Genomic DNA, 21,557 nt, shown 5'->3' on the forward strand with positions numbered 1-21,557 from the left:
GCAGCACCACTCTCAGGGTCACTGCTGCAGAAGTGACAGCAAGATGTGGCTCTAGCCAATATGAGGCCAGAACAAGTAACTCCCCACAGCTCTGCAGAAAAGCAACACCAGCAGCTCAGTGTCTTCATAGTCAAATGAAAGCATTTTTCAGTACTACAGGCCCTCCCCCAGCAAAATTCAAAGTCTCCCAGAGTTATTACATTTGAACACCAGCAAGAGTTGTTGCTCACACTTTAACTAGATTCTACTGAGCATCTCTGAGCTGTGTTGTAGTTAAATGATATAAGTATTTAGGATCTTCTGGAATATACAGAAGTGGTATAAAATTGTTCTCTTAGTCTGAGAAGAGAGAATTCTGTATAACAAAAATAGAAGCATGTTGGATTTCTTGAGCAAGTCCCCAGGTGTGACAAGACAACTTGTTTCTCCATTTAAAAGATTACAGTATGCACAGCTCTAGAGGTTTTGGTACTGCATGGGATAAACAACATAACTGAAGCACAATAAAATCTCGGGCAACATAAACCATGAGGTCAGACACCACAGTGTGTTGTATTCATTGTTTATTGAACTTCAAATTCCATGGTACATCACAGATTAAATAGTTAAAAACTGTTTACTATCATACAATGTTCAGAATAGTCTTTCAAAACATCCCTTTGGACAAAACTAAGAGCCAAATTCAAGCACAATTCCCCCAGAACAGTACGCCAGGGGTGGAAGAAAGCTTCAGAGTACTGACTGTACACAACACTACACAAAGCACACCAGGCCATTGCTCTGTGCTGCCACACATGATTCAGAGAGCAGTTCTAGACAATGCTTAACTGCCACCATGGGCAGGCACCTACTGTATTAGTGGGGCAGAGTCTGCTTCCCAAAGTACTCCACTAAGAGCACGGACTTACAGTTGTGGATTCTGTAAGGTTTTTAAGTTACAGAGCTGAAACTAGATTTGGGCAAATTGACAAGGTCTTGCGCTTATGCTCTTCAACCCTGACACACAAGATGCCTACAACTCAAATTTTTATTTTAAAGACATGTCCTCACCTGAGGTCAAACAACTATGAATGTGAACAACAGCAATGTCTCATGCTACTTTGAAGTTTTGGACTGGTTGAGGTGGGAGACTAGTGCTTGAACTGCACTGCTCAACACTGCATTCTATTTGTGCCATCTTGTCTCAACTGAACATACAACTAAGTATAACAAAATTCATCAAAAAGATAAATCTGTCAACTGTAAACTGTTGGCAAGAATCATTCAATTATATATTTGTCTTCTGTTTCAAGCATTTGTACAAGACACTGGAACCTAGAAGCATCAGCTTTAATTTGTGCAATTTAAGAATTTCCTTCAGGAGGAGTTCAGTCATGTGACCAGAGGAAGGATCTCCCAACCTTGCATGGAGCCATCAGTCGTAGCTCACCTCACAAGAAGGTTCCGAGCTAGAACGTCAAAAAAGCACCGGAGTGCTAATTCCAAGCAAAGCCAGGATTTACAGTCCAAGATTTTCCTGCTGTATTACTGTTCCCACGTGCAACACAACTTACTGAGGAAGGCTCTCAAAGGCACCACTCCCAGCTGCAGCACGTACAGCGGTACTGATGCAAACGTTTACTTTGCTGCAAAGCAGTTGGATGTATTAGAGCTTCCCCAGAACTGAGTGTGAACAACATGGGAACATGTAAAACAGCTGGTTTAACCTCAGCAGCCCTTCTGAGTGATGTCTTGTCCCGAGGCCTTTGTAATATCCATCGTAGTGAACACCTGTAACAGATCAAAAGAATTGCTTATTTACTGTTGTCTGCATTATCATCCACATGGCTATTGGTCTCCTCTTGTAAAGTAACAATGCTACATTTCTTTGAACTGTTAAAACAGAAAACAGGTTGTAGTGCACAATTAACATGTTTCCTATCACGTGTCAGTATCTTATGGTTAGGAGCTAAACAAATACTAAATAAACTTCAAAACACAATGTAGTAGTCTTTCCTTGCATCTAAGTGGTCTTCAAAAGCAGTTTTTAAATCGAGCTGTGCCTTGACCCTTCCTTACCTCTGCACAAGTAGGATGGATACCAATTGTTTCATCAAGCAGTTCTTTGGTGAGACCACATTTTATTGCAGCAGCAAAACCTTGGGTCACTTCGCCAGCATTGGGCCCAAGAACATGAAGTCCTATCACACGATTCTTTACAACACATGAGAGAAGAACATGAGTTAGTACAAGGCAAAGTGCAACAAAACCTCTAGTATGTAACTCCCACTACACTAGAAATGTATGTTATGAAAGCAAGTCAATAGCAGAGCCTTTAACAAAAAATTAATTACTTAAATGAAGTAGATCTGCAGTTCTTTCCAGTCCAGTGTAGCACAATGAAATAAGTTTTAAAATGATTACTCAGCACTTAATCAAAGATACTGTGCAAAACTGAATACATTCTAGTTTTATCAACTGTTTTTATTATTTTATAGATATACAGTATCTTTAGTACATTCAGATTTAATATTATTTATCTATGTTGAAATTAGGTCAGATTTTATACTGTTTATATTGGAGAGCTTTCACTGACTGTTCCCTCCCTCCCCCAGCAGTTAACAAGAGAAAAAAAGAAAACATAACGTTGAACTTTGTCTTTAGCCAGATCTAGACTGATGGCAGTAGGCTACAAGTTAAAAATGGGTGTGGTTTGTTTCAATTTGTTTCCTGAATTGTTTATCAAGAGGCATACAAGCTGTGTTTTAAAACATTTTCCCAGGATGTTCCTACACCTTCAGGTCTGGCCATGATTTGCAAGAGAGGATACAAATTCCTCACAATGAGTAACTTTGATACACTATTTACCTTACATTCTCCTCCAGCATCCTAGGAAAAAAACCTTTCATATAAAATCTAAATAAAGTCCCTCCTTCCATTGCGTTATTTTAATTAGGATTATTTCCAATGAGGCTCCAATAAATCAGAACTTTGAGCCTTTTTGCAGTCTTTGAGAAAGTGTTAGGTGGACTAATTAGAAAAAGAATAAGGCTTACTTCCTCTTAGTTGAAAAGCCATGCTGTTTCATACCATTCCTTCTTTGTCTGTTCTCCCAGATAGTTTTGGGAAAAAGTATCAGACAGTATTGGCACTTTTGCCACAACAAGAATCTACTAATCACTGAAAATTCCTGTATCTCATCAGTTTTCAAGGACCAACCACATATTTTCCAAGTTTCTATGAAACATGCAAAACTTCACTTCTCAAAGGACAAAACCCACAAGGTCCAGAAATCTAAAGCAAGACACCAGGTGGCACAGTTACTCAAAACTCACTTGGAAGAAAAACTCTGGCAAGTTTCTTCACAAATCTATGAAATAAGAATTCAGGGTGAAGTTTTGTAATGTACAAAGCCACCATTTGCTCAAACAGTTGCTAAACAAAGAAAAAAAAATGCAAAACCCTAAACAAAATCATCAGCTCCCTCCAAATTGATCAGCCCTTTTAAAACAATTACTTATGTTAACAGATTGGGTAGAGCTGGCCTCAGGCAAGTCAAATAAAAGATCTTAGTCTTTTGGCCTGTCTAAAAAGATTTCAAGAATACACTCAGCATATCCATTGCAGCCTACTACTTACATTGTCCTGTTTATTGCAGATGATCTTTGCATAACAGGTATTGTTATCTCTGCCTGGTACTGTCCATTCAAGTGGCCAGAACAAACTGTGATAAACCTGGGAGAATGACAAGAAAAAGAGCATTAGAATTTCACAAATTAATTCAGTCAGACATAATTCTAATTTTTAATATCTTTATAAATAGGTGGTTTGACATTAAGCCCAGCAGATGTTTATTACATAAACTAGACAAGACAGCCATTTCTGTTTCACCCAGCCCACAGAGGCCATCCTCCAAAAGTCAGCAGAAGACTTGACTCAAACCATGTACCCCTGTTTAAATACTTGATTAAAACAGCAACAGATACACAGCATTTAAGGTCGTACTTCTAGAAAGAGAAGTGTAAAGTTAATATCCAGTTACTGTAAGTTTAATCTTATTCTGCAGAACAGTTAACAGCAGGAGTTAAATAATGCCAAGTGATTTCAAAGATGTAAAGAGTTAAACACAAGGCATGCAAGCAGCTTTAATGAAACCCCCCCCAGGGAAGTGCAGAAGCCAGAAATTACTGTAGAACGTGGAAGTTATGCCCAGCCCTCCTACAGCCATATGATAAGGTCAGGAAAAACTGATTCACAATTCAAGTATAGAGAACCAGCAGAAAACAGCCAGTTCACCTCAGGAGTTTGGTACACTTCAGCAGAAAGTCTTTAATTCATGACAACAAGTAACAGTTTTGCAACCCAGGTTTGGCCTCCTGAGGTCAAATGCTTCTCAGCTGCCTGCATATAGCTACGTGCAATTCTAATGGTATTAAGTCCAGTCCTGGGTTTCTGTGAATCCAGTATCTTATTAGCCAGATGAAAACACTGCCAAAACAGTTCTACCTATCTTGCTAACCTTCTAATCTTGTTTTAACACTATGCCTTGGGAGTAAAGCAGCAAGGCCCAAGAAAAACACTCTCAAGCTACCAGTTAAATGATTCTCGAATGCTCTTACCTCCAAGTTTTGCTCTCCAAATTCTTCTACGGCTCTTTCTTCGGGAAACCCACAGCTGCCATACTCTAAAGGAGTAAACACTGTCGTTGGTACGTTGATATAGTCACACTAAAAATAAAAAAATCATATTTAGACTATACAAGTTCTATACATTTCATAACAGAAAAAGTTGTATTAGCACTTTTTTTTCTTTTTTTACAAAACACTTGTAGAACCCACAGACAAGCGGACAAATGAACTCAAGTTACTGCAATTTTGAGGCAAAAAGCATAGAAATAAGTTGAAGATGTATGCTTATAGCTTTACCTTTTTGGAACTACCCCCATACAGCCTGCGGGCCAGCAGTCTCCCTGCCTGAATGGCAACTGGGGTAAGTTCAAGCTTTCCATCCAAGATATCCCCAATAGCATAAACATAAGGCACATTGGTTTGTTCTTCATCATTTACAGGTACTTTCCCATTCCTTTAAAACAAACAGAAGAGAACAGAATTTAGTATTACAACACTCCTCAGAGCTTGGCAAAAAAACAGAGGGGAGAAGCTCTGCCACAAAGGTGTTATTCTAGCTACTGAGCACATTTTATTGAATATGCTTATGCCTTTTTTCACTTCAAAAAAGGTTTTAAAGGTTCACATAAATGCCAGGTATAAGACCATTAAAAAAAAAAAATAAAAATCCATCAGTACCAGTAGGTATTGTTAAAGAGTTAAAAAATCTTTGCATTCAGTGGCTTAAGGGAGTTGAGCAATACTCACTTCTCATTGATTTTCACACCAATCGTGTCTAAACCAATATTTCTGGTACATGCGTCACGACCAACGGCTATCAAAACCTAAAAAACAAACCCCAAAATTAAATACAATAACTTCATGCAAGAGAAGCATAACATAACACTTCCTTTGGTCTTCTACTGAAAAAACTGAAGCATATGAATGAAGTGACTTTTTCAAAATATTTTTCAGAAGCCACCAACAGTTCAGTCTTCCCCATGTGCAAATTGTTTCAGAGATACAACAAACAGCAAAACCGTACTTTCAGAACAAAACCAGAAGCAACTGTTCATATGAACTAAATTTCAGGCACAAAGTTTCTTTCGCCCATTCTGCGGACAGGGTTCAAATGAAGACGAATATTGAATTTTCACATATTTTTTTTACACCACTAATTTAGATTTTTCAAGCAGAATTTCCCTTGAAAAGCTGTTCAAGACAAAAGTGTTTTCGTACATTTTCGCATGTATCTATATTCAGTTATTTCAAAGCCAGAAATGCTTACAGTGTTATATTCTCCTTCAAAGATTTCCGCTCCCTCAGTAGACTTCGCCGTCACTTTCAGCCTTCCCGGCATGCCTTGCTCCAGCTGTTCAACCTGTGCAAATTATTGTAAGCTTAGAATGACCCACAGAGCAGAGATCATTTACACTGGCACTTCAAGCCTTGACCTACTAATCTATCACTCAACAGTAAAACGGTTTAGCCTCATAAAACATTTATTTCTGCAGAGAGCCAAAGCCTTCCCAGACGACACCTGCATTTTACGTGCGCTGTTCAAAGCAACCTTGTGTGGAGAGAGGAAACCTAAAGAAAGCACTTGCCTGAACAGGTACGAACTTCCTGATGAACTTCACGCCGTGTGTTTCCATGTGAGCACCTACTTTTTCGGCCATTTCTTGGTCAAAGCCCCGCAGAAGGATGGAACGCACCATCACCGTGACATCCAGACCTAGACCAGCAAGAAATCCTGCACACTCCAGAGCCACATAGGAAGCACCCACAACCAGAGTTTTGCCAGGACAGTAAGGCAGGGAGAAGAGGTCATCACTGAAAAGAAAAGAAGTGTAAGTTACAAGGTTCTTCCAACACAAGCTTGTTTGTCTTTGCAAACACTAGAGCAGACAAAGTTCAGTCTATTATACCTTTTTAATCTCACCTTGTAACACAGAATTCTTTATCTCCAGGGATACCCAGATATCTAGGCCTTTCTCCTGTTGCCAGGACAAAAGTCTCTGCTGTATGATAGGTTACTTGTCCTTTTCTATTAGTTGCCTGTTGGTGAAGATGCAGTTAAGACAGTCTTTTTCACAGGTTTTAAAATAAAAACTATGTTTAAGAATGAAGAACAAGTGGTTTGAAACAAGATCTAATGCATTTAGAGATGCCACACAGGTCATTGAAGAACAACAGGTTTAAACAACAGACTATCAGGCTTTTCTCACATTAGAGCACTTAAAATCACTTACTTTTTGAATCCTGCCCATTTCAACTACTCATTTATATGGAACTATTTGTAACAACTTCACTTTCAGGTTATAAAAAGCCACAACAAATTAAGACCCTCTCTGCCCCTCCCAATAAAAGGCCAACATGATGCTAATGATAGAATAATATCAATTAGTTCTTAGGCTAATGCAGAAATTAAAAAATTCAACTAGTTGCATGATTTCAGTGAGCCTAAGAACCAACCTTAAGTGAATTCAAACTAATTTAACCTCTAGAGACCCTTGGTCTTTCTCTCCCAAAATCTGATCTTCATTCTTGCTCTTTAGTTATTTTCCAACACAGATAAAGGGAAACTTCCCCCCCATTGAGTCAACAGATAATTCAGGTTGGAAAAGACCTCAGGAGGTCATCTAGTCCAACCTCCTGCTGGAAATCTTTCTTTTCTACTTCATTGATTGACTAAGGACACTTAAGTAGATGACCTGCATGCCTGGACACTACAACAGTTGGCACATGAGGTACAGTGAACACACTACTATCTTTCACTGCTGGTCTCTGGGTTTGAAACACTTGTAGTTCAGCCTTGATACTGAAAACAGACAATTACACCCACTGAACGCTACAGTTGCCTTCAATATGCACTTTTCTAGGTTAACCTTGCTACAGTATCATCATTTACAGCAAGATTGCCAGCACATGCTTTGTCTTGCAAAAGTGACACAGTTTAATTTGTATGCTGATACAGCATAAGGTTCCAGCAGCGCTGTTACGCAAGTGCTTAATCTGAATTTAATTTCAATAGTTTTTATGCTTTAGTATGAAGGTTTTCCAAGTTGCAAAATCATACAGCTAAAGCTATTCTTTTTTTCCCCTCCTCACTCAGGCTGCTGAACTCAGTCATGAAGTTAGAGACTGAGACCACCTCACTCTATTCTTGCAAGACACAGGTTTAAAGATATCCACATTACTCTTATGTAACAGTTACTAGGTTTGCAGACACTGTGGAATGTACTAAAGTACAATAATTGTTTAAATCAATAATTTATTTCACAAATGAGTTTTTAACTTCAGTTGACCTAAGCTGGTAATGTTAAGATGAAGCCTTTTCTGTGCTGGATTTCAAAAGACAGTTTTAGAACACAAGTTTTCCCTCCCAATTAAGTCTTTTAAATGCAGTGCATACCTTAATTTTGTGTGGTTCAACGAATTCTCCATAAGAATTGAGGTATGTCACAGACTTTTCTCGCAAGGACACTCGATAGCCCCAGTTTAAAGAACCAATGTAGTTCTGAATTGCTTCTACCATGATCTCCCAGTTGTGTTTAACTGAAATAAGACATTAATTTCATATTTAAAGAAATAAAAGTGCAGTGAACCCTTAAAAAAACCCTTATTCTCTATATATCATGCTAAGAAAACATCATTATCAGTAATGAGGATAATTATTAAGGTCTTGTTCTACTATGCTAATATTTACTTGACTTGCTACTGTCTGAAATAAGCCCATTCTAGAAGTTCTTTCATTTATTTCAGATAATATAGGGAGCAAAACACAATTAACTCTCAACCCTAAAGGTTTTTATGACTCAAGAACGAGGATGCCTTCTGATTCACCTAAGAAAACTACTGAATTCTGCTTCTAATTTACTGACTCCAAAGTACAAGAACGGTCTTGAGCTCAGCATCTCATCTGTGCAGTCTGGGGCTGTTCCCCCTGTTCTTACTGACCTTGTTCTTCATACTGCCACCCGTATTTCCTTGAATCTTGGAGTGCCTGGCCCAGAAGTGCTGCTTGATGCATTAGCTTCTTAGGAATGCAACCTACATTTACACATGTGCCACCAAGTCCTAAGACGGAAAGAACCACGTTATTGTTTCCAAAAGCAGGACATTTATGCTTTTCCTATTGTGTGCTTTATATAATCACCCATATATCAGTTGGTGAAGTTTGCTATAGTCACACAAGTAACATGAAATTTCTGTTGCAAGAGACATTTTAAAATACAATGAGCATACTAAGCTTATAAATTTGTATTCAGCTTAAAAAGTGACTAGACTCACTGAACCAAGATGGGTACAGTATATCTTAAACACAGACCCAGGTTACTTATTCCACAGTGCTTAAGATTTTGGAAAAGTTGGCAAGTAAGCAAGGCAGAAAGCCCAGAGTTCCTAGAGTTTAGTATCAGCCATTATGAGGAATTTGAAACATGCATGTGTTTGACATACTAGCTACAAAAGCACATTCATTCCTCAACTCAATAAAATTTCACCAATGAAGTTCCTCACTCATTCTAAACTTCAAATATCACTAATAAGGTCAGATAGCAGGTGTCTTTAATTATGGAAAGGTGAGACATATATAGGCATTTAGTCACTGTTCTAAAGGCAGCTGTCCACTAAACAGAATCAGTGCACACACACCACCCAGACACCATTTGAAAGTGATCAAAACTAGAACATTTGACAAAGAACAGAGTTAGCAATGCACAAAACAGCAAGAACTATCCAGAAAGGCAGCAGGCATGCCAGGAAAACAACTCCTTTTGTTATTTGCATACCAAAATTACAGGAATTTAGCCTCAATTTCTAAGAACACAAATCCATAATATGTAACATCTCAGTATGTATCACTGGTACTTGAGCATCATAAAATACATGATAACAGAAGCTTACCCCATGTGGTTCCAAGAGGTGTTGGAACAACATAATCCAATACCATTACTTTCTTTCCCAAGGCAGCGGCTTCCTACAAAAGATGGAAATGACCAGTCAGCATTATTCAACCAAGAAGGCCCATCCAGTCATTTATGTTCATGATACACTTAGCACTAATAGAAGGTTTCTTTACTATCTTTACTAGTTAGTCTCATTATCATATATCATATCATATCTTCTATCTCCTTCACTAGACAAAACTGAAATCCCTCAGAAACTATTACTTTCTTCCAAACTTTGAATGTCTGCTTATATGTTCAATGCTGCATCCCCATCATTCTATGCTGTTAAAACCCATGACCTGAAAAAGGTAAGAGATGGATTTATGAGCCTATGATACTCTTCTACCTCACCCAGAGAAATATTTATGCTGTTAGGTCTCTTTTCCCTTAGGAGGGTGGGACTGACTGGGCATGTTCATGGATGACAAGAAGTGACAGCTGAAAGCACTTCATTTCAGGTGATTGATGATTCTGTATCCTAAAGTGTTAAAAGTCTTCAAGAATAGCCTTTAAGTTTTCCAGATCACTGTCTGGAAGTGTTAAAGTGCCTGTGTATTACACATGAAAAGGTACTTAAAAAACATTTGGTTCCACCCTCAGCCAGAAAACTAAAACCTATTATTAGGATCAAGATCTGAACAGACATTGGCTAGAAACTGGTCCACACAGACCATTATCTCCTGAGTGAGCACCACTACTGGTTCATTAATTAACAAGTTGAACAGTAATACTCATCAAAATATACACTGTTTTATAGTAATATAATTGAGAGATTAGCTTTTGAAGAAGTTTTACATACAACCTGCTCTTTAATGAAATTTTCATGACATACCTTGGAACATGCAAGTCCACCTGAGCCACCACCAATGATAATGAGGTCATATTCATAGGGTTCTGTATCTTTGCTATCCCCAAGAAGTTTCTGCAGTGATCCATCCTGATAAGCCTGAGAGAGAAAAAAAAAAAAAAATCAAATTAGCACACACATTTTTGAGCAAACAGCAGCTGAGTCACAGTGACTCCTCTGAGCTAGAACACCCAGTCTAATAGGTCACACAAAATTTAACTATGATCAAACAGCAAATTCACTCAGTCTTGTCTACTTCTATCTGATTTTTAAAGTTAAGTTACCTGGAATGTTGCATCACAGCCACCTATGTGAGTTCCATTGACAAATACATTAGGCACTGTCCTCTGATTAGTTAACTCTGCCAACACTTGCTGAATACTGGCCCCATCATCTAAGAATAAAAGGAACAGGTACATTATGAACAATTTTCAGGAAGAGAGCTTTAAAACAATCTGAAGTATTAAAGGTTTGGACTGTGATACACCATAGGCCTGCCAAGAAAACAATTTTATTATAAACATCACATTTGCAGGTTTCCTGAACATAAGCAAGTCTTCAGAAACTACTTGTCAAAGGAGCATGCTTACATACTGGTGTTTCAAGTCATAATTCTACAGAATGTAGTTAAAGTAATAAGAGTTTAGTCCTTGTATTTCCTGGATTCTTATCGGTCTCTTCCTGACAGTGTCACACTTGGTACTACACAAAAATTGTTTTCCAGCTATCACAGGAGATCACACAGACAGCTTTTCTTTCTTGAGAGTTGTCTGGTTTTGGAGCATGTTCTGTATCCATGCACATAATTTTGCCCAGCAGCTCTGTATTATGAGAATACTGGGAAGGGAAGTATGAACATGCTTTTTTACTTACCCTGAAGCTACCTTCAGACTTTTTCTACCCACCACAATGTCTTAAACTTTCCAGTTTTAAAATGATCATTGCTTGACCTGACTTGTCATCTGAATGATTAGTACCTACACACAGGCTCAATCTGGATCTCTTGGCAGTAAATGTGAGAAGGAGAATTTACAGTAATCACTTTGACTAAAATCTTTTTATTCCAAGACCCCATCTATTTCATATCAGTAATCTGAGCAGTTGCAAGGGAAATACATTATTAATTATGAGGAATTCCAGGGTAAAAAAAAAATGAAAAAGGGTTGTGCATTGTACTTTGCATATCTTGGGCTATAATTACTTCACAGTACCACAACTTGAATAAAAAGTAAAAACTATGAAGAAATGAATAAACATGTACATTTCTCCCAAACATTGAGACAAAAACACTTCAAAAAGGCATTAGAACTTTAGAAAAAAAAATTGGAAACTTGAGTTTTGTACAGAAAAAAAATTGATCATACATATTCAACAGCTTACAAACAGTGCAACTAAGAGTTTACTAAGAATCATGCAAGAAACTACTTGTTCCTAAAACTACATTAAAATCTACAGGCACTCTGTACATATATGCATAAGGCACTGCACATATCCTAAAAGTAAAGCAGCTTGGACTTTAAAAAAACCCCACCTCAAAGTAGCAGTAGCCAAGGTACTAGAATTTACCCTTTCTTGCAGTGACTCAGCAACTTTCCCAACGAAGGTCACCCATACACCAAGTCAAACATTAACAACTCATCCAAAGCCACAACAGAAACAGAAGTAGGAAACAATACCACAGACTTTTTCTCAAAAGACAGAGCTCTTTGTAGAGAAACCGGATCTCACATCCTCTATCAATTGCTCATTTTTACAGTTAAAAAAATTTCAGTTCTACTAAAAACACATCCTTTTTTAAAATCCACACTGAAGACTAATTACTTCTATCTCTGCACATATTAAAATATATTTTAATTGTTTTTATACATCCTCTGATTAGTTCAAGACAGCTTAAGGAATCATGCACAGTCATCCATTTTTAGTTACACTAAACAGCACGTGATGGATTTTCTTTCTCCTACTCACCAGTCACATCAAGCTCCAAAGCATAGTACTCCACACGCATGGAGCGGAAGAGTTCCTTCACCTGCAACACAAACAGACACGAGGCCAGTGCAAAGCTTTCCCAATATCTGACACTCAGCTCAGGGTAAAACTGACTGTTGGACGTACACAGGGAACCTCTAAGTCTCAGTCACTATGCTCTGAGGGCTGGGCTCCATGTGGCTTTGCTAAAGTTTGGCACTACTTTATGTTTTGCACTTAAAGCCAGGCTAATTAACCTTCCGAGACAAGTTTCATTACCTAAGGAAAAGTTTCTATATACAGTTTCCTTAGCTGCAGACTCCTGCATCCCTGACATACCAAAAGCCATGAAAGTGGTTGCCATGTGGAAAAACAGAGAGATAAAGCAGCAGCAAGATTCTTTGGTAGTATTACAGAAAAAAAGAAAGCAGAAGAAGGGAGTAGAGGATAACATGCAAAACAAAACATTCTCAAGAAAATAAAAAAAATCTGGCATTACAAAAAGCTGCAGAAAATTGTAATACTTTCCAAGTGTACTCAGCTGGGTGTTTTTCTAACCTCAGTTCTGGATGGACAGAGTGTACCATTACCAGATTCAAACCAGGCAGTCTTTTAGAAACAAGATTTTTACAGTAGCATTATTTATTAAACTCTCAGTATTCAAATTGTGAATTGTCTTTCCAGATGGACAATGCCATCTCCCAGGCAACTACCAGCAAGACAAGAGGGCATGGTCTTAAGCTGTGCCAGGTTAGATATTAGGAAGAAATTCTTTACAGAAAGGGTAATCAGGCATTGGAATGGGCTGCCCAGGGAAGTGGTGGATCCTCTGTCTCTGGAGGTTTTTAAGATGAGAGTGGATGTGGCATCAGTGCCATGGTCTGGTAACCACGGCAGTGTTGGATCAAGGGTTGGACTTGATGATCTCAGAGGTCCCTTCCAACCCAGCTGATTCTATGATTCTGTTCCATACCTCACAGCACAGGATGTAGTATTACATAAAGCAGTATTTAGTCCTTTGAAATATAATTTGCAGACATGCCTGTGCACATGAATATTGTAAGACTATGCGTTAAAAAAATAAATCTGCTTTAATCATAATTATTTGGATGTGAAAACAGCTCTAGCAAGAATCACTAAATGCCTGTATGATGGATCCACTTGCCAGCATGGAGTCTGAACATTTTACAACCAGCTTTCTGATGAACCTCAAATTTACTTACAGTGCTTCATTAAGAGTATGCTGAGTCACAAGATTATTTGAATAAGTTTAAAGATGTCAAGCACATGATGAATAAAAATGTTTTCAATGTTTCTGTGATCCATGCTGTTACTATGCTGAAGACTGAGTATTCCAGTGCTTTCTGACAAAGTTTCAGCTTTATACAAACAGGAAGATTTTGTATTCTGTACCAATCACACAGTGAGCTTCTTACCCTATCATGTATCAACCACAACATACAAAAATAAGCTCTGCTTGTGTAATTGATTGTATTGGTTCTAAGATTATAGAATAATTGAAGTTGTAAGGGACCTTTGCAGGTCATCTGTGCCAACTCCCTGCTCAAAGCAGAGCCAAAATGCGAACGCTGCTCACATTGCTTAAGCACTGTCCTCTCATTCTGAACATCCACAAGGACAGAGACACCAGAACATCTCTGGGCTGGTTCAGTGTTTGACCATCCTCACAGTAAAGAACTTCGATATCATTGGAGTATCTCCCACTGCAACTTATGTCTATTGGTCCTTATCCTTTCACTCCTCAACTCTGAGAAGAGTCTGGTCATCTTGACAGCTGAGGACAGTAACTAAAATTCCTCCTCAGCCTTCTTAAGGTTCAACAAACTGAGCTCCTCCTTCACACATCCAGTGTGTGAGACACTTAGTCCTCTACCCATCTAGGTGACCTAAAGACTTTGGTCCTAAGCTCCCCATTACCTTCAGGCTTGCTTCCTGGAATGATTATGGCTACAGGCTGAACAAAAGGAAAACAGCAGTGGAACTGCTGCAGACCTCCACTCTGCATCTGCCGTTAATAAGCCCAAGCTGAATGCCATGAAAGATCTAAAAAGCAGAGCTTAAAGAGATTACTACTAGGATGTGGTAAGTTAAGAATCTGGAGAGAAGTCACAAAATTAGCTACTTGGCTGCTAGTCTAGTTTGCAGCAAAGTAGCAGAGTAACAGGCAAGATTTCATTAGTTTGTTGTTTGTTTGTTTGTTTTTTTAAAAACTTTACCAAAACATTGCAACAGCAGTTGACAGGAGGGAGGACAGGACAGAACATTATTATAACAGGAAAGGATTACACTCAGGAGAGGACACATTTAAGGCATTTAGGCCACCTTTATTCTCTACTGAAGATATGTAGTAGAGAGAACAAAAATCAGAAGTCAGCATCCTGATTAGAAGTAGCTATTGCACTTTATACTTATGAACAGATTATACTTGTGCTAATGAAGCTGAAAGAAAGAACAGTAACAAGCATATGAGCAGTTACAAAATCTTCAACGCATGCAAGAGATAATAGATTACTTCAGTTTGGAAAAGGAAATGATTAGTAGTAGAAAGATAACATACACTAATCATGAGTAATATCTAGATAAGGTGAAGAGGAAATGATTTCTCGGAAATACTCACTGGAGCACTCAGCAACAACTGCTTTTTCCAGAAAACAATTTTGAAGTGAAAAGTAAACCTCCCTATGGAACATAACCAGAGAACCCGACACTGTACAAGCCAAAATTAAAATGAAATCAAAGAAGCTATTAGATCAACTAATGAAAAAAAAAAATCCACTGAAAAGTTTTAACTCAATAAAACTAATACAAACTCAGGTCAAGAAATTCCAGTCTCACACAGCACTGGAAACTCCAGCAGCATACTGGCAGATTTTCTTCCATACAGCCCAACCCTAAAACTGTAATTTCTTTAAGTGTCTGGAATGAGATACCAGGTTGCATGGTCACTCATATAACAATTTACTTCCCTTCTCACCAATGCAATGGCCTCACCTACCTACTAAACTCCAGTTTTCACAAGAAGTTATAGACTAGAAACACTTCCAAATATTATTTAGCAGTAGATAATTTCTCTGAAACTGAGAAGTTGGCCTAACTTTAGAAAACTGTTCCTGGAGATGCTGTCACTAGGGTAGCTAAGCAGGTTTGAAACAACCTTCATACCATAAAAGTAGTAATGGTATGCCCTAGGTCTGCTGTTTCACGTGTTACCTAACATTTCATAATAGCTACAGTTGAATTGACCAGAATTCCCTACGATTGAGAACATCATCTGTAATAGCATAAAATATAACTAAAATAAACAGCAACTTCTATGCAATCACAGTTGTTGCTCCTCAAATTTCAACATATCACAGTGTTCAGACTTGCCATTTTTTCATGTTAGAAAAACCTATGTTTTCTTCATGCATTTCTATCTTGCTTAGTATCTTTTCCGGGTGCTAAGAAATTAAAGAACAGTCAAGTTGTTATGACAAACAAGTAATTCTACCACCACCCCCTCTCCACCACGGTCTTGTTAAACCAATTGAACAATAGATTGCATTTGCAGAAGAACAACTGCACAATTGCCAAGTCATGTTACTAGCTAAACTGAATACAATCAACTATTTAATTCACTTACAGAATTTATTTGCAGTGCTGTTTCTGAAGGAAAGAACAAATCTTAATTTTCTTCCAGCACAGCTACCTCCATTTGAAATAAAGAATTCTTTCCATACCCCAAATTAGGTCCTTTTTAGAGCATGAGTGTTCTCTGCACTTATGCTAATCATCTTCAGTTTTTCAATTAATCCTACCAAAAGCATATTGCTAACAGCCATCCACAGTAAAAGACAGACACAATGCACACTATTCATATCTGTCTTTAAGAACTCAGAACTATGTGATTACAGGCTAAGTACCCAAGCTGTAACTACACTTTCAAATTATATCCACTTCATTAATTCTACAGACTAGATCAGCTAGCAAGAATGCTGCATTACCCATTGTTTTCCCATTCCTTTCACTAATTTCTAACTCTTTAGTGCAAGTTGTTAATACCCATAGTGTTGAAGATATTTCTCTGTTTTATCACTTGATGTCTCATGTGAGGCTTCATTCTCTCAAACTTTCTTCTTCTAATTTTCTGTCTGCAATCTATACCTCTGCTACAAGTTTTCTTCATTATATTACCTTTCTCTTCCACTCCAAACAGAAACGTAAGCCAAGGAAATCTGCCTACCAATCAGCTCCTCTTCCCCCAGCCCCATTTGTCACCTGTTCCTTCACAAAAATTCATAATAGGTCTTTCAACTCCACCTCCTAGAAAGGGCCGTGAGAGAGGGCCCTCCTACTCCCAATAGTCATTCTTCCCCTTTGCAAGACAATAAAGACAATATTCCTCATATCTGACTGCTTCCCTGAAGCAAATAATCCTGCCTAATGAAGAAGGTCTGAACAAATGCAGGAAAAAACAGTCTGGAATTTAATTACTACAATTAAGTCTTTTTTCCCCTCAAGCTCATTGCCTTAGTCTAGACCTACTGCAACACCAGGAACAGATGAAGGAAAAAGGCCCAAGGCTTAAAAAGTTACTGTGCCATTGTATGATCTCAAAACCACTGGACTGAGTGCCCCGAGCATCAAGACTTGCAATCATAATCAGTAAAAGCAAACAGGGTGATACAGACAGGAACGACTAAGTATTTCTAAATGGGCAGCACTGAAGTCCTCAAGAAGAGGATTTCTCCACAACAGAAGGTAACATTTCTGTCAACTGGACTAGACTGGAGCAAGACTCCAACACTTCATTCACCAAAACTTCCAGTGAGTAAATTGTTAAGTGAATTTTAGAAGCATTTGAGCTGCCTAATATGCTGTACTATCTGCCAAAACATAGTTAGAGAGGAGGCATTGGTTTTGTCTATCCTCTCATACACAGAGGCTTCCTTTCCCAAAGCCTCAATTAAGTTTTAAGTGAGATACAATATACTCATAGAAGTTTTTTACAAAAGGGTCATAACATTTCCTCCCCCACAAGAGCTCCCGGAACTAAACCCAACATACACGTGGGAGTGAGGCTTCAGAGTATTTTCCTGGTTGTCAGTTCCATTGAGGAACACCAGGACTCGATCCCACAGTCCCAGTTATGCTTTCCCACCACGGTCACATGAAATATGGCAATGTGGGGTTTAACTAAAATTTCATAACATGCTCTTTGTAAACATCTAAGAATCCCAATGCCTACAAACACCCACATTCCGTATGGTCTATGACCAGCGTGTTGGTATTGTAAAATTCTAATGAAGGCCCTGGGGTTTTTTTTAATTACTCTGGCTCAGCAGTTATAGCCACCCTGTGACATGGATGCGCAACCAGGGCTAAAAAGATATTTTTCTCTAAACATCACAATTAATCTAGAGTGCTTTTTTTCTTTTTTAAACACACATCATAGCGAGCATTTTGCTATACAGTCAACTTTCTCCCTGAAATTTAGAAAGAGCACAAAAACAACCCTTCCCTGGGACACAGCTTTGTCCAAGCTGAACTCCAACGCGGTACCCAAACTTCCAGGGAGAAAGGAAGACACCCAGCACACTGAGCTTCGAGAAGCAGCCACAGAAGCTGATCAGAACTCTCCACACATCCATCTACCCGCGTGGCAAAGGGAAAAGAACTACCAAGAACGCCAGTTCGGATCTTTGCCTCGTTTCACGCCTGGTAAGCGGTTTCCAAGGGCTGGCACGTGGTGCTCCAGAGGAACGGGCACAGCGCTACCTCTGCACGCTCCAAACCCCATCCCCACACAGCCTGAGCTCAGCCCCGCTCCCCTGCGCCCCTCCCTGCCCGGGGCGCTCCCGGAGCAGAGGTGTCCCCACGTACCCCCGAAGGAAGGAGGGCCCGCGGCGGGACCGCGCCGAGCCCGCTCCCGCCGCCGCCTCACCTTATTGCAGTACGGGCAGTAGCTCTTGCTGAAGATCATGACGCGGTGGGAGGCGATGAGGGTCCGCACGCGGAGCTTCAGCCCGTCCCAGTCGGGGAGCGGGGTCTGTCCCGGCGGCGGTGCCATGGCGGGGCCGGCTGAGGCGGGCGGGCAGCGGCGCCTTCCCCGCGGCGGCCGCGCTGACCCTCGGCCGCGCCCCGCCCCTTCCGCGCCGGGCGGGGGGACGAGCCGGGCCGGCCCACCCGCAGGGAGCGGGGGTGAGCAACACGCCGAGAAGGGCTTTCCGCCCTGCATTTCAGCCACATTCTCTATGAATCGTTGAAAAGGAATAAAAGTGCTTTTTTATCAGAAGGAGAAGCGTTACTGTTCACCTAAAGGCGCTCTAGAGAGTGTTAAACTTGCGCTGTTTAACCCGCCCTCCCCTCTGCAACGAATGGAATGAGCCAGCAGGAGGGAGGCGGGCGCGCGCATGAGCGGGGCGGGCGCGCGGCCCCGGCGGCGTGCGGGCAGGGCTGGGCCGGTGCCGGGCGGGGAGGCCGCGGGTCCGGGCGTCTTACTGTGCCTCCGGGGCTGTGGAGAAGGGACAGTGCCAGCGGGGAGCGGCTGGAAGGGACAGCCTGGAGCTGGGGCTGGCACGGGGGTCGTTCTTTCCCCCCTCACGGACCGTCCGGCCCGGATCGCCCCATGCCCCGGCCTGGAACAATCGGTGATGGCCCCGGGCCCCTGGGCTTGTCCTCCCTGGGTGCCCTCTGAGTTAGGGCGAAGTCTGGGAGATGAAAGCTGCTTTCTAGAAGGGGGGAGGAGCTTCCCTCCCCTGCCTTCACCTGCCCCTTGGGTGTACTCTACACAGGGAGGACAACGGGGACAGATAATAAAATGGATTATGTAATAAAATGGATTATGGCTTGAGAACACAAGTCAGTAGAAACCAGTTCCCTTTTCTTACACATTCCGAGGTTAAAGGAAGGGGATGCTGAAGCATCTGGTACTGCTTATTGCAGACTGTTCTCTTCCCAAGAATCCTAATAATTGTCAGGACCGAAAGCTGGAAGGGGATGTTTCCTGGCCAGAACAATGGAAAGATCCTGTATCGGGGCACAGGAGGAATCCTGTCTGGTTACTGCTCTGCTTCGGCAGGGTTTTGGCTGGGGAGTGCCAGGCAGGGTGCCGAGATCCCAAGAACTCATCTCCCTGCAGAGCAACCCCGTGTTTGCCGATTGCTGCAACAGCTTTCTGTGAGCGATCATAAGGGGTTGTCCTGGTGCAACATCTAAGAACTTCACTCCTGGTACTAAATCAAACCTTGCAACCTCCTGCGTGACAGGAATTGTTTTCCATAGGTGAGGAAATCACAGAGACAGGTGATTTCATAAGGTTCAGTAGAAGTTTTTCACAAAGCACATAATGAAGTCCAGTGCTCCCTCCCACGCCTGCCACAGACCAGTCCTACTGCTATTTACTAATGCTAAAAATAACTACATATAAAAGCTGTACTACCACCAGTGATAAAAATGGGCCTGGTGGGTGACAATTAACTTGCTTAATTCATTTTTGATCATGTATATGTATGGTGTTTACTGCCCAATGAGCCTGAAAAATTGTATATTGCATTTATTTGAATGTTGGCCATGAAAGAGTTCTAGACTAAGAGTGTTTCTACACTCCTCACAGAGAAAAATAAGCCCAAGTTTTGCAGCCTTTTATTTCAGTATCAACATGTAGGAAAGTGTATACAGTACCTGAAGCTACTAAGATTTGACATAACATGCAGAGGCCAGACCTACTCACTGTACTTTGTTCGTAGTCCAGCCAAAACTGCTTCTTTGGTTCCTAGCTTCGGCTAATTATTCTCTCTCCTTCTCAGACTCCGTGTGAGAAACATGACTACCCTTAGTATTCTTACAGGAATTAATATCACAAGCTCAAAGGTTTGTACCACTGTCTGAAGGTTGGTAGGTTTTCATATTCAGCTTGGTCTGCTTTCTCCAATATAAACATCCATCGGCTCCAGAAAGGTCAGAGAAAGGAATAAATATTCAAGATATCTTTTTCTTTTGGCACATTCAACACTGATGGCAATGTGCCATGTTCCATGAGGAATAAATATCCAAGGCAAATTATTCCACTTGAGAGTTTATTTTGCCCTCTGTGCGCTCTCTGCTGTTGGTTATTATCATCACTGTTACCTTAGAGCAAGAATGGGGTAATGGTTTTAAACTAAAGGAGGGTAGATTCAGACTAGATATAAGGAAGAAATTTTTTACGAGTGTGATGAAATATTGGAACAGGTTACCCAGAGAAGTGGTAGATGCCCCATCCCTGGAAACATTCCAGCTCAGGCTGGATGGGCCTCTGACTGACCTGATCTAGTTAAAGATGATTCTGCTCAATGCAGGGGAGTTGGAGTAGATGAGCTTTAAAGGTCCCTTCCAACCCAAACCATTCTGTAGTTATATGATTCTGTGAAGAATGGATGGGGGGACAATGTCAGCTTGCAACACAGATGGGTGATATGGAAGCACTGCGATGGCAGTATATTGCTTAGCTTTGCTTTCAGTCACTGTAGATGGTTGAGAGAAAAGGAAAGGATTGACCTCTGGAGAAAGAAGAGAGAAAATGACTGCTTGGTTCTAGAGATGAAGGGACTGCCACATTACTGTCCTGCCTGTGCACCCCAAGAGCTTATAATGGCCCTGATTATTGTTGACAGACTAGGCCCTGAGTCTGTCTTCTGTTCTGTGAGTGTTTTTCTCCCACAGAATACCAGATTATACTCAGCTCTCAGGATCTTGCTCTTCAAGTGTGCTGGGAATCGATGTAAGGGGTTGACTAGAGCTGTTTGGGCAACCATTCCACTCACTAGGAGACTATGGCAAAATACTTGAAACAGCAGAAATGTGTGAATGAAGTGGTTTGCAAGAAGAGATTTTGAGGAAGGGGCAAGTGGCATGTGGAAAGAAACAGGAAATTGTTTCAAGCGTAGAACTGTGAAAGACTTGTTTAATAAAGGTTTAAGCATGCTTGCTTGAACTGTGGCTCCCTGCAGGCCAGTCAGCAGCTGTACAAAGCTTCCCCACCTTCCACATAAAAGGCCTTGATCTGCTTTCTCTAATATAAACTCTCTCATTAAGACAGTCCTCTCCTAGGCATTACTCAGCTTAATCTGAGGATTAGTAAAAACCAAGCCACATAAAATAATTCTTAATGATGTACCATAGTGTGCTATGGGAAAGCATTGAGGCAGAAATGGGTAGGGGAGGTTT

General features: G+C 40.5%; 1 protein-coding gene across 1 annotated transcript; it reads right to left on the reverse strand.

Annotated features, from left to right (window-relative positions):
* Positions 1-546: 546 nt before the first annotated feature.
* Positions 547-18,487, reverse strand: TXNRD3 (thioredoxin reductase 3). The gene is made up of 16 exons (XM_032699165.1): positions 18,295-18,487; positions 12,351-12,411; positions 10,670-10,779; positions 10,371-10,484; positions 9,495-9,567; positions 8,547-8,666; positions 8,002-8,144; positions 6,529-6,644; positions 6,194-6,419; positions 5,875-5,967; positions 5,355-5,431; positions 4,905-5,061; positions 4,599-4,706; positions 3,619-3,714; positions 2,059-2,193; positions 547-1,770 (listed from the first exon to the last, which is right to left on the reverse strand). The coding sequence occupies exons 1-16, from the start codon at positions 18,418-18,420 to the stop codon at positions 1,708-1,710; spliced, it is 1,818 nt and encodes a 605-aa protein (XP_032555056.1). The 5' UTR covers positions 18,421-18,487; the 3' UTR covers positions 547-1,707.
* Between the last annotated feature and the right edge of the window lie 3,070 nt (positions 18,488-21,557).

Source organism: Chiroxiphia lanceolata, chromosome 11 (genome assembly GCF_009829145.1).
Source record: "Chiroxiphia lanceolata isolate bChiLan1 chromosome 11, bChiLan1.pri, whole genome shotgun sequence".
In the NCBI taxonomy this organism is placed as follows: domain Eukaryota; kingdom Metazoa; phylum Chordata; class Aves; order Passeriformes; family Pipridae; genus Chiroxiphia; species Chiroxiphia lanceolata.